Below are 14,619 nucleotides of genomic sequence, written 5' to 3' on the forward strand. Positions count from 1 at the left end.
AGAGAACAAAGAGCGCGTGAGCGTATGAGAGAACGTTTTTGTGTCTAGGCAGAGGCGAGCGGGAGCGACCGAGATAGATAGACCGGGCGAGCGGGCCAGAGAGAGGAAGAGAGAGAGAGAGCAAGCGATTGGGAATTTGGAATTTGGCACAGCGTGTGAAGCGCACGCATTAACACCCCCGCCGCAGCAGCCGCTCTCTTCCTCTGTCTCGCTCGCACGCTCGCACTCTGCGCACACTAACGTGCCTCGGCGTCCGTGTGTGTGTGTGTGTGTGTGTGCGTGCGTGTGCGTAAAGCATACGAATGTAGTCCTCCCCACAGCCCACTCAACTTCTTTTACCCCCCTCCCTCTAGCAGCAGTGAGTGTAATGCGCTAAACTCTCAAGTCAATTTTGCGTTGAAACGAGACGCGGCGTTGTGACGTCAAAAGCAGCAGCAGGAGCAGGAGCAGCATCAGCAGCAGGAGCAGGAGCAGGAGCAGCAGCAGCAGCTTTGCCACATCTACTACGCCGCCCGTTGCCACCCCACAGCACACGCACATACACACACACGCGCTCACACATACAGCCACGCAGCATAACAATATAAAGGAACAAAAAAAAATAACAGAAGCAAGCTAGCAGAAGAAGAAGCAGCGCTGCGAAGACGACGACGGCGACTAGCCGAAATACGAGTGACTGAAACAGTGAGGCAGAGAGAGAGAGAGAGAGAGGGCGCGAAAGAGAGCGAGCGCGCCTGCAAGCGCCAGCGTTGTGTGAGCAGCAGCAACAACAATAACAACAACAACGACAACAACAACAACAACAACAGGAACAGCAAACGGAGCAAAAGGAGCCATAAAAATGGAACAGCCGAGCATACTCGTTAAAATCCTGCATTCAATACCGCATGTGAATTACACATTTCGTCGGGTTAATGACACCTTCAATCCGGATAGCGATGTTTACCTAGAGGTGAGTACCAGAGCCCCAAGGATTCCCCGTTCCCCCCCGTCCACTCGACCTGCTTCCCACACCCCACCAGCCATAACGAGCGTGTCAAAGTAGCGCCATACTCTGCTTGTTGTTGTTGCTGTTGTTTTTATTCTATTTGCTGTGCCATTTGGAGTGGACGCCTCGAGTGGCGCCCCTCCACTTGAGACCCCGCTATTATGCACTTGAAGTGCGTCCCATTTACATTGATTGCATTTTGATTTGTTTAGTTCCCAATACATACATATGTATATCAATGGCACTCACTATCAGTATCCTTGCCTCAAACTCTATGTATGTGTGTGTGTGTGTATGTACATATATAGGTATGAATATATATCTTTTTTTTTATGTGTTTTAAGCAAGCGTTCTCATTTACCTGTAAGCAGCACGCGCTCTCTTCTGCTCTGGCTGCCTATATAGCACACACACACTCTCTCTCTCTCTCTCGCTCTCTCTTTTTCACTCGCTTCTCTCTCTCTGTTTGTCTAACTAACTTTGCTGCAATTGCACAAAATATCTGGCAACAACAACAACAAAGCTGAAGCCGCTTTGATAAATTTCAATATTTCCCATTTTGTTTACGCCTTTTGTTGTCTGCCTGCGTGTGCGTCTGTCGAGCCCTTTTTGTTCCATTCCCATAACGTTCCGCGGTGGCTGCTGCTGCGGCTGCGGCTGCGGCTGCCTGCCATGTGCGCTGCATGTGCCCGGATTCTTGTCTACCTCCGCCCTCGCTTGTTGAGTGGGGCTAGCGGGGGGGTTACAGCTACTACAACGTACTCACACTGACACACACACATACACACACACACACACATACACACACACACACACACACACATACACACACACACACTTCCGGCTTCCCATTTGCTTGCTCTTCCCTTCTTTCATTCCCTTTGTTTGGTTTCTTTTGATTGCCCGTTGTCTACGGCCGCCGCCATGTATCAATGGGCATGGTCGAACCCAAAAACCAACAACAATAATAAAAAAAAAAACACAAAGAAAGAAAGAAAGAAAGAAAGCAAGCAAGAAGAAAAACCGAACCCTACAGCCGCCACTCACCTCGATTCGCAGCAGGGAACACAGAGCAGCTGCCATTGTTTCACTGACGAAATGCCTGTGGCCCCCGCGCACCTTCTCCTGCTGCCAGCTCCTGGCTCTTCCTTTCCACTCTCATTCTTCCTTGGCTGGGCCGCCCACCATTTGCGTGGCTGCGTTCGCTCGCGGTTTATCTGGCAGCATCTTGAGCCAGTGGTCCGTATGATAACCGATGGCAACAACAACAACAACAACAACAACAACAAATGAAAACAAAAACAATACAGTCCATTCGATATAACCACACACTCACGATGCCCAGCACCGATTGTAATTGGGAATGACAGCTCTTTGATTCTCATTGCGGAAATGGGCGTGACTGGGAGCCAAACATCCAAACATATCAAATATGAAATTCCTTTAGAGAAATGATTTATCTGCCCATGGATTGGCTTTCAGAAGAGTTTAATGTTCACGATTTTCAAATTGACAATGATACGAAAAATGAATTCAAGTTTGAAAATGATTTAATATATATGTTAATGGGAAAAGTCGCCAGTATAGGGGATTTGTTAGATCTCAAAATGCGAAAATTACAGGGATAAATGAGAGTCAAACTCCCGCATAAAGTCCTGCATCATTATAGATATCTATGAAAGATATTTTCAATCAGTGATTTTAATAGTTGGTTTAATACATAATATATATAGTATAAAGATTTGTGAAGATAAGCGTAGTATAGACTCTTACGGCTTCCTGCAAAATCTTATGAACTGCTCATTAGAGATGTGACTAAATATAACTGTAAGCTGTGAAAACCTTAGGAACCCTAAAGCAAATGAAGGATTTGAAAAATACAACTCCCATAATGTAGCTATAAAACGGAATAGAAAGGACACATGTCTCTGAAACTGTAGGACTTGTAGAACTAGGGCGTATCTGTAGCAATAAACTTGAAAATCCTTCAAGAGCTGACATCGCTTAGTCTAGGATGATAAGTTGCTGAAGGTAACCTATAAATCGTCAAGCGATTTGAACATAATGAATGCAGATTTTCTTAGCTTTAAAGAGGGAAGAAAGACCTGAAAGAAATATCCCTAAAATACCAAAATTTTAAAGACTTACACAGCAACAGCCAATGTGCCCCTCCATGGACTATTAAGAGGAAAACAGAGTGTGCATTAAATATATAGAAGAAAAACTTTGCAGTTCTGCCTGGAGCAACGGCGACGTCGACGTCGACGCCGACATCAGCGTCAGCGTCAGCGTCAATTACGCACAAGGCCGAGCCGGGCAACGAGGCGACGTCAACATCAATTACCCGGCCAAGAGCTCGAGGAGCGTTGAGCGTCGAGCGTCGAGCGACGCCCAAAGGCAACAAAAAGGCGTTGCACGTACGCTCCTTGGGTCCATCCGTCCTGTCGTCCTGTCGTCCTTAGTCCGTTGTCCTTTGTCCGTCGTCCCTTGGGGATGTGGCGTAGGTCAGCTGCCCGAGGAGACCCAGTCGCCAGCCCGGAACAACATGCAAATCACACAAATGCCAAATGCAGTTGCGCTCAGCTTTTCCAGGCATTTTCTTGCGAGAGTTAATTGAAAATTAGCTGGATTAAAAATGTTGCCGGCTTTGCTGTTTGGCTAAGTAGATGGCTGGCAGAGCAACAAAGCTGCGCCTCCATTGTCAAATTCAGGTCAGATTCGACGCTCGTTTTGGCTCGCTTCGGCTCGGCTTTGGCTTGGATTTTTTTCTTGGATGCGGATGTAGGTCAGCTGTCGCTGCTGCCGCTGCTGCCGCTGCCGCTGCTGCTGCATTGGGCGTAGTTTTTACGCGCGTCAGCAAAAAAGTAAAATATATATATATAAAAAAAAGCAAAATTGGCGGAGCAGGCACAGTCATAGGGAAACGAGGACAGCTCGACTGGCATCGGATCGAATCGGATCGGATCGGCTGGGCTGCTCCCAATTGGAGGGCAGGTGGTTTGCCATTTGCCACATTGTTGTTTTTGCCGGCTATCGACGAGTCGAGCGCTAAATACATACGTCACATGGGATTACCCAGGCCCATAATGGGCCTCACAATGAGCCAGCACTTAAGCCAATTCTGTTTGCGGTTCGCTGGCAAATGAGCCCAGTAAGCTAATCTGCTTATCGACTGACAGACCCAGCGACTCGACTCGACTCGATTCGTTGCTCTATTGAATGTAGAACGCGACCAGGCGGGGGGCAAGGTAGCTGTCCCAGCCACCAAATTTATGAAAATTGCATAAGGATTTATTACCACACAATATGTGGCTGGCGGCCCGAGATGAAAGTGGAAGCGGCGACTGTTATCTAAGAGAGAGAGAGAGAGAGAGAGAGAGTAGAGCGAGTGAGGAAAATGGAAAAGTGGAAAAATGGAAGTAGGTAAAGCGGCCTCTTCTATTGATGCTACTCGAGAGGTTCATTCAGCCCGGCAAAGTGCATCCATAGAGCTGTTTCTGTCTATTCAACTGCATCCATAAATTTCGATACCCCAATAGTTGCTGCCTTAAGACTCCAAACGGATTGAAGATGTAGGCCTTTAGATCGATTGAAATCAGAATTATTATGCTACGATTTACCGTTTCGGATAAGTTTGTCCATAGGAATTGCTGGCATAGAACTGTTCGCAAGTCGATTGCGGCTCTTCTTGAGAATTCTGTCCCGAGTTGTAGAATCCCTCGCTTTGATGTTGAGCTCTTGAGCAACCCCTATATATACAAACTTTGTTCTGCATAAAAATTATATTTCATTCCCACCTTATCAAGAATATCTCGACTATGGCCCTTGTATAAATATACAGTTGAATATTCTGAGGAATTTCCTACAAAAATATCTGTATTTATTTGTGCCTGGAGCTAATACTTTCGCCTATTTGGGATTAATGCTGAAACTCAAATTGAAAGCGGAACGATAATCTCTCTCTCTCTCTCTCTCTCTCTCTCTCTTTCTCTGGCATTAGTTGGAATCTAGGCGTATGCCCACATTGTTTACATACACTTTGTCTAGTCTCTTAATTGAGAATTGTGTTTAATCAGCTTATGTCATAGGCTCTTCCTTCCTCTCCCGCATGGCCCTAACCCTTTTGTGAGCTCAGCTCTATCTCACACTGTCGACTAGGGTCGCACATTGCATTTCTGCTGGCGTCGACGGCTGCTGTTGCTGTTGCTGTTGATGATGATCAATTTAACCTTCAAATAGCTACACAATTACTCTTGACAACAATGACAACGACGACAGCGACAGCGACAACGAGTGTTGTGGCCCTGCCCCTGCCTCCCACTGGGCTGGCTCATCCTCCTCCCCTTCGCCCCCCGCTCTTCCAGTTGAGATATGTATAACCTGTTTCCCCACCTCGCCCGCCCCCTTTCCGGCAGCACCTCAATGGATTGTTATGCGCTGCTCTCTAGTGTTGATGAAGAGTCTCTCACTCTGCTCCTCCTCCTCCTCCTCCTCCACCTTCGCCTCGTTCTGTGTCATCTGCTTGTCTAGTCCCAAGGTGATGACGCACTGTCAGCTCCAAGACAAGCTGCATCGTCGAGGCGGCACAGTCACAGTCACAGTCGCCTGTTAAAAACTCGTTACGCATTCGTAGCCCGCATATCATGTATCATATTATAGATAGATGCACGTCCAGCATTATCAATACCATTCTACCCATTAGAGAGCGAGCAGCAGGGGTATCAACGTGCTGCAGGTAAGGGCATAAGCGGTGAGGGCATGGCCAAGCATGTATCAACTTTTATCGATACATTATTAGCATTATTCATTCATCGATGATTATCGATAACTTCGACGGGCAATTTTATGGCTCTATTGAACCTAGGAAATGAACTTGAACTCACGCAAAGCAAATGTTGAACGCATTTCAGCATTGATTATCGATAACTCGATATCGAAAGTAACTAAAGCTCTCTTAGCAATGTATATCGATATATTTTAATTGATATTTCTTAGTCTGAACTCCCAAATCTAAGACCTATCGATGACATCAGTGGATATGACTCTGCCATTCGTCTAATAGATTTGCCATTGTAAATTACAGGGTATCTTTGAGTGCAACTCTCTCTCTCTCTCGCTCTCTCTCTCTCTCTCTCTCTCTCTCGCGCCACCTTTGCCCATTTGTGGTTTAATCTTGTGTTTGCTCAGCAGCCGCTTAGCCCATGTGACTAGCGCGGCATTAGCAACCCTCGCAGCCAATTGCAGCAGGCACATTTCCCTAAATTTCCATAAATTTCCACATTTCCACACGCCGCAGACGCCAGCTGTTGCCAGAAGTCAGAGTTTACGAACTGCTGCTGGCCGACTATATTTAGCAGGCCCTATTCGAGACTATCCGAAGGCAAATTATCAGGCACTCGAAATGACGTACTTCCCACTCTCTCTCCCCCTCTCTCTCTCGCTCGCGCTCCCTCTTCACTGCTGGCTGACTTTCATTTTGGGTTATTGCAATTGAAAATGCAATCCGAAAGATGCGCTTGTTCTGGTTTCGTCTCTCTCTCGCTCTCTCTCTCTCACTCTCCCTCTCTGTTACAATGTGGCCTGGCATATAGTTTTTCCGGCTGTCTGCCTGTCAAATGCAACCACAACAACAACAACAACAACTGGCAGGCAGCTGCCCTCACATTTGCCAGATGCATCTGCAGCAGATACATGACATGGCAATGTGCCTACTTACAGATACTTTTGTATTTGCTGTCGCTTTTACGGCTCGTCATAAAACTTCTGCCATTCAATCACATTCACTCACACACACACACACACACACACGCACACATTGAGAGCTGGCTACTTAGATATATGCTATCTGTGCGCTGTTTGCCTGGGCTGAGTTTTTGCCCAGCCTCAGATTCCAAGTCGCAGCTCGAATGCCTTGCAACTGAGATGCTGTTTGCCCCCTCCCCTCGTGCTGCCCCTGCTGCTGTTGCTGCTGCTGTTGCTGCCTGTTTATCTCATTTGGCCCGGCTGTTGTTTATTTGTGCAACAAGCGTCGTCGACTTTGGAACTTTGGAATGTTTATTTGCCTTTGCCTCGTTGCTGCTGCCTCTGCCTCTGCCTCTACCATTGCCCCTACCATCGCCCCTACCACTGCCTGGGCTGCTCTAATTTCGTTTTGATTTCGTTACATTTGAGGCATTCGACCCAAGCAAAGCTGGAAAAAAAAAAACAAGCCAAACAAAAGCCAACTGCACTTTCAATGCTCTCAAGCTGTCGATGGCTTATATCATCAATAAATAAATAAGCGAAATTCAATAAAACTTGAATGGAACTTTTCGAATTAGGCCGGAGTCTTAACCCGATTCCAGCTAAAGCTAGTTAAGCTCTAAGCAGACATAAGACATACCTTTATATAGCATATGAAATCATTGCATTTAAACCCAACCCAACTAAGCCCCGCATTTCTCCATTACAAAGCTCGCATGCCCTTAGCAAGTGTATAAGAAAAGCCAGAAGACAACAAGAAAAAACATGCCGCTGCATCGTTAACATATTTCAAATTTTTCAAAAAATGAAGCAGAGAACGTAGCCCCCATCCTAACTGCTGCTGGTTCGAAGACTTACTAAGTGGAGCGACCACACACGAAAGAATTCGAAAATCAAAGTATCGAAAAACAGTTGAGAAACAGAAAAAAAAAACACAACAACAACAGCCAAAACTTTAGCCTTGGCCCACGCAGCGAGTGGCTCGACTAACTGGCTAACTGGACCAGTTAGCTTGGTTTTTCCAATACCCTACAGCGGCGCCCCTCGACCCGACTCGACTCGACTCGACTTCAAATGTGAAACGGGAAAGAAAAAAGTTCAAGTTCAAAAACGTTTCGATTTCATTTTCGATGCATGCCGCAATTGGAAGTCTTCTGTGGGCGTCCCAAGTGTCTCATTTTTGGAATCGAAACGTTCCTGGCGTCCCCCTCTGTTTCTACACTCTCTCCTCTCTCTCTCTCCCTCTCTCTCTCTGTATGATTCACACAGATTTTTGGTTTCTTTGGTCTTGCTTTTATGGTTAATCTCTGGTGTGCCCCGCCCCATGCATGCTGCTCGAAAGCTTGGCGTAGGCGTCAGTCTCCCTCTATAAAAGATATATATATATATATATGTGTATATCCATATAGCTGTCTATCTGTATATCTGACTGTTCCGTTAATGGCCCAAGCAGAGATCTCACACCAAGGCATTGTTTGGATCCCCAAATCTCGAGCATTTGTTTATACGACGACCCTCGGCTCTAGCTACATAATTGACTCGATCATGATGCTGTTAATGATAATAATGATGATGATAATAATGATGATGCTGTTATTTAAATCTATATTGGCATGCTCGGACGAATCTATGTTAGTTGGTTAAACGATCTGTTTTGATGTGATTGTAGCATGTGTTTATTTTATTGGAAACTTTTACAATGTGTTTAGAGAAAAGTACTATAGCTCTGTGTGTATATTTACACATGTATATATATACATTTATTATATTGAATATGCGAATACTTACCCTAGGCTCTCTAAGCAACCTCGAAGCAAGCTTGTGCTGCTGATTAAATATTTAGTTTGCAATTATTATGTACATATGTACGTACATACATATATAGATCTTCTATATATGGTTGCCTATATGCATAGTACTTTTGATCATTCCACAAGCTAAAAGAGAGTTGCCAGATCAAAATGTTGAAGCATTTAGGAGTTGTCGAGTTCAACAAGAGAAAGAGAGAGAGAGAGAGAGAGAGAGAGAGAGAGAGAGAGAGAGAGAGAGAGAGAGAGAGAGAGAGAGAGAAATAGATAGATAAAAATGGAGATATATATATGTAGAGAGAGAGAGAGAGAGAAATAGATAGAGAGAGAGAGAGTGAGAGAGAAATAGATAGATAGATAGAGAGAGAGAGAGTGAGAGAGAAATAGATAGATAGAGAAAGAGTGAGAGAGAAATAGATAGAGAGAGAGAGTGAGAGAGAGAGAGTGACAAAATAACATAGATTGAGGAAGATGAAGCAAGAGACAGAGAGAGAGAGATAGAGAAAGGGACCGGGAAATAGTGAGAAAAAAATATATGGAAGGAGAGAGAGACAGAGGTAGGTAACTAAGAGAGATTTTAAATTTATAGATGAAGAGAGAGAAAGAGAAAGAAATGAAACATGTAAATTGAGATAGAGAAAGAGTATGAAAAATTTGAAAATGAATGATAAATAGAGTGATAGAGAGAGAGAGAGAGAGAGAGAGAGAGAGAGAGAGAGAGAGAGAGAGAGAGCGAGAGAGAGAGAGAGCGAGAGAGAGAGAGCGTGAGGAAAATAAAGATAAGAAAGATATTGACAAAGAAAGGAAGTAAATGGAGAGCGAAATATGAGCAGGCAGAGCGATATAATCATGGAGAAAGAAGAAAACAAACAGAAAGAGACATAGAGAGAGAGAGGGAGAGAGAGAGAGAGATGTAAAAGTGAGTGAGCGGGACAGGATTGATAAGAGTGAAATCATCTATCAATAATATATGCATGCATGCATGTGCTGTTTGAGGTGAGGCACTTACGTAAGAGGTGAACCTATTGACTTTAGCTAGAAAATATTTAGACTTGTTTCAGATACATGTCTTAACTGTTGCGCTTAGTATAATAGACAAAGATAGACTAGATATATAGAATAGATATATAGAATATATAAGTATATATATATATAGATCAGTTCTTAAGCACCTTCAATCAGCTAGGTGAACACGCCTGACTCTACCGTGACAGCAGAGTTCATGCACATGCACATTGATGCATGCACACATGTATATTCTATATGGCATATAATATTTATGTGATCTTTATTCTCATCTAGAAATTGCGCAATTGTAATTCCGCTGCGGCCAATTCAGTTTTTTTTTCATATATTTTTTTTTATATTTTGTATTTACTTGTTTCTTGTTTGTTTTTTTTTTCTGCTTTTCTGTTTGCTTTTTAGTGCGTCACGTCACGTGATTTGCATATGAAATGTCAGCCGCGTCAAAGGCCCGGACAGCAGTTGGGAGTTGCGCCAGTGGCACCCCCAACCGTCCCGTTGCCGGTCATCCGGCATCGAGCCCCCACTCCAGCCCCACTGCTCCACTCAATATGCGTTTGGGTACACAATATTACCTGCCATTTGTGCGCACTTCCTCGACTTCCTCTCTCTTGCGAGGCCTTTCAATAATTTGCCTCGGCATTTTATTTATTCATCGGGCACAAGCGCATAACCAGTCTCTAGCTGGGGCTCTATGGCTCTGGCCATTTGCCTTTAGCCAGCTTTTAGTTTGTAGCTTTGCAGTTTGGCCTTTGTCGGCTTTGCTTCCTGTGCGACGGCGTTAACCCAGCAGCGGCAGCGGCAGCAGCGGCAGAGGCCGAAGCTCGTTGACGTTTCCGTTTGGGGCGGCACTGCAACTGCAGCAGGCACTGTTGAGGCAGCTCCAGCTGTAACCCATGTCAACGTTTGTGTCCTGGTCAAGGCTGTCCAATTCGTGGGCTTCTGTTGCACTCCTATCACTGCAATCCGTGCCCAATCTGTCGTCCCGCCCAGGCCTGTGCTCAGCTGATGCCATAACTGAGCGACTTTGTCCTGAATGTTAACAGTTAACAGTGGAATAACATCTGTAATCCTGGTATTGAATTGTAGATACAGTAGCATCAAGGGACTATACCCGGGACTATACCCGGCGAACGCTTTACACCAGAAGGTTTATTTCATATAAGTTTGTATGGGGACCAACCAAATCATCGAATTTTCGTCGACATAACCGGTTGGAAGCTTTAAGCGGAGTCGTTATAACCGGATTCTACTGTATTACGATAGATAAGCAACTCAGCTGTAAGATCTGTCATCCTATAGACAACCTATCTACAGTGGCTCTATATCTCGCAGCATTTCTATCAATAGAGCACTGTTTCATTCCATCTTATAGTTCCATATTACACCTCATATACTCAAGTCTCTCTCTCTCTCTCTTCCTCTCTCTCTCTCTCTTTTCGCTTTGAGGGCATCTCAAGTTCGTTCAGATTTTTGCACAGCTTCTCATATTCTGTTACAGTTATCATCTCGTGTAGATTGCGGCATTTGCTTTGTGCCTTGTGCAATGCTGATTGCAGTTCCAATTCCAATTCCATTCGCTGTTCCAGTTCCAATTCCATTTCCAGTTCCATTTGCAGCTGCATTTGCAGTTACTTTTGAGCAAAGCCCTCACAGCGTGCCTCCGGAAGCGTCATGCTATATACGCTGACATATTCTGATATTATATCGCCTCTGTCTATCGCACGTTAGTGTGTGTGTGACTGTATGCATAACTGTAAATGTGTGCGCACACTTTTGCCCATAACTGTTGTTTGGCTAAAGGGCATTTTTTGTCTGTTTCGGTTTTGTTTTTGTTTTTGTTTTAGTCAAGGGAAAAACTGGTTTTTCCATCAGCTCTCTGTCTCTCGACGTTGACGTTCTAATTTCGGCGCTACGCTAATAGCCAGAGGAGCCGTGGAGAGGGGGGCAGAGACTGGCAGTGACTGAGCTCTGAAGTTGTCGCAGCTATAAAAAAAAAATGTTACGAGAGTCACAAGCAACGCCTACATATGCCCCAGACAGCAACTAGAGACAAGACAGGCAACAACAACAACAACAACTCGATATGTTGCATTTGAAATATGAAAGTTTTTGTTGGACTCTCAAAGCTAAGATTGATAGCGACAGTGTTGGAGAGAGCAAGAGAGAGAGAGAGAGGAAGAGAGAGGGAAAGGGAGAGGGTGGCAACCAGATTGCTTTCAAAATACACTTCAACTGTGCCACACAACTTTTTGATAATATTCCCATCAATTGGTAAAGTCTCATAATTGAGTTCTTCACCTATTGAAGAGTTATGGCAAAGCTTTTCAGTTCCCGAAGCAATTAGAAGTGTACTTTGAGCACTCTCTCTTTTACATAGTAGCAGTTCATGGCTGTGGCACCTTTGCATGTGCATGCGATTGTGGTCAAAGATGTTTCCATTGACAGGCATTGAACACCTAAAGTTGGATATCGGTGGAAAGTATGAAATATCGTCGCGTAATTGTCTCTGCTTGTAGTCTGGCATGCAATGTAATCGAAGGCATATCGATGGAGCGCTAATCATAGTCAGTCAGACAGTTGATGAGGCATCAATTCACATCAATCAGTCAATCAATCAATCAATAAAACAGTCAGTCGATCGATAAATCATTTCAATTAGTCGATTGAAGTAAGTTTATTTTATTATGAGTCAATCAATGTATTAAATTATTAATATTTCAGACTGTCAATCATTGATTAAACAGTCAATCACTTAGCTGTTGGACATGCATAGTGGTTAATTGATTGATTTAATGCTTGAGACATCTTTTCAGTCAATCATTCACCCACTTCTTCAATCACCATTTACGTTCTGTCAATCAGTCAGTCAGAACTTTAATTCAACAAGCAGTCAGTCAGTCAGTCAATCAATCAATTATTATGGTCAGTCAAGCTCTACTTCTGTAAACCATTCAACAGTCAGTTCAACTATTCAATCAGTCCTCATTCAATTAGCTAAGCCATCAATCAATCGTACAGTTACTCAGCTAAACAATGACTAAATAATTCATGGCCAACTAATTGGCTAACTATATGTCTATTAGTCATTAAACTTGGTCAATCTGTCTCTGTCAATCAATCAATCAAGTGACTGTGCTCAACTCTCTTAGTCAAGCTAGTCAATTTAGCTAGTTAGTGAAGCATTTAAGCTAAGTTGAGTAATTAAGCATTCAAGTTAAGTTAGTCAATCAACTTACTTGTGTACATATACATCTACATACATATACTATACACAAGTTGAATTCATTTAGTTGCATTTAGTTTTCTATTTGCTTAATTTAACCGTTTCAAATCTTTTCCGATTGACAAAGTCCAAAATGTTCTCTTGTTGGCTTTAAATATTAGCTCAAGTGCTAATTTTGATTAAACAACAGCTCTATACACAAATATAATGCTTGTGTATGTGTGTGTGTGTGTGTGTGTGTTGGTGTGTGTGTGTTAGTGTGTGGGTGCATGCACAAGCCAAAAATTTCACACATTTCTAGCATTTCCCATAGACAATTCTCAATTGAAAGCTAACAAAAGTGTAAACGAATGTGCGAATGGGCATCCGATATCTATCTCCCTCTCTCTCTCTCCCTCTTTCTCTCTCTGCTGCTCTGTGGCCACAAACAAAAGCTCAGCTAGCGCATTGTTTTTGTTGCTGGCAATTTGCTTTGATTTAATTCAATTTAACAGCTTCGCCCGATGCCAGCTCGCAATTTGCCATTTTTAGCGCTTGTGGCCGCTGGCTAAAAAAAGGGTTGCCACCGCCCCCCTTCCCCAACAATGTCAGAGAGTTGCCATTAGGCTGTGGGTGTTGTCGTTGTCGTTGTCGTTGCCATTTTGAGGCAGCTTGTCAGGCTAGTTACGTCCGAATTTCCGCTTCATTTTGCAGTTGCAGCCAATTGGCGGGGCCTTGGGGGGCGGGCGCTGGCCGTGTTCGGGGAGGGCGCTGAGGGCTGGGGCTTGGGGGCGGCGCTCGAGTGTCATTCAACTGGCAGAGGACACGCAAAGAGTCAACAGAACACACGGCGACAACGGGGCCAGTTTCTTTCTTTCTTCTGTATTTTGCCTTTAATAATTATTTGCACGTTGCACGTGGCACGGGCACGTTGCACGTTGCAAAGGAGGCAACAATTTGCATGCGGCATAAATTATTAAACGCATAAACACCGACTATTCGCGCTGCCCTAACCAGCAGCAGCAGCAGCAGCAGGAGTAGCAGCAGCAGCAGCAGCAGCAGGAGTAGCAGCAGCAGCGGCAGCAGGAGTAGCAGCAGCAGCAGCAGTAGCAGCAGCAGCAGGAGTAGCAGGAGTAGCAGCAGCAGCAGCAGCAGGAGTAGCAGCAGGAGTAGCAGCAGGAGTAGCAGCAGCAGCAGCAGCAGGAGTAGCAGCAGCAGCAGGAGTAGCAGCAGCAGCAGGAGTAGCAGGAGCAGGAGCAGAGCGAGCCAGCGCTGTGCGCCCCTCTAATTAGACTTGATTGACATGTTGGGCCACCTGATATGCCCCGCTGTCTCGAGTGGCAATGCGGATCGATCCGACGCTGACTCATGGCCGGCCAGACAGCGTTGGTGTCCAATAACTCGACTCGACCAATTCGAGCAACTGCCCGCCCTTGCTTACCCCAGCGCTGCATATGAAGAAAGGGGGAGGGGTCCTGGAGTAGTCGGAGTTATAGTAATTTTAGGGTATTACCCTGAGAGGCTAACGGAGTTCAGAGTTCTTAATGAGAAGTTACGCTACAAAAATAAGTTCTTTTGTAATTACAGGGTATATAGAATGCTATCAGATGGCATATATAATAGGTGTAAATATATTAGAGTTGTTTATTTGCTAATTGTTTGTTGTTTAGAAGCTTGCCCAACATTGAGAATTTTACAGGGTATATATATATAGTATATATATAAGTATATATATAACAATACCTATGTATAGTAAAGTACATACGCACATATACCCTGTAAAATGCTCTACACTATATAGAGTATCCAGGGTATATATAGGATATATCAGTTGTATAGCAAATACATGCTAT

The 14,619-nt window shown here is 44.4% G+C and overlaps 1 protein-coding gene across 1 annotated transcript in view; it reads left to right on the top strand.

Moving 5' to 3' along the window:
- The first annotated feature begins 338 nt into the window (after nt 1–338).
- LOC115565177 (uncharacterized) overlaps nt 339–14,619 on the top strand; it is a 30,695-nt gene continuing 16,414 nt past the window's right edge. Inside the window, 1 exon segment of the mRNA XM_089263423.1 lies at nt 339–952. Coding sequence (XP_089119549.1) covers nt 842–952 — 111 coding nt within the window. The 5' untranslated portion in view covers nt 339–841.

This window comes from Drosophila navojoa, chromosome X (assembly GCF_054131105.1).
Source record: "Drosophila navojoa isolate 15081-1374.11 chromosome X, UAZ_NAV_1.0, whole genome shotgun sequence".
NCBI classification, from domain to species: domain Eukaryota; kingdom Metazoa; phylum Arthropoda; class Insecta; order Diptera; family Drosophilidae; genus Drosophila; species Drosophila navojoa.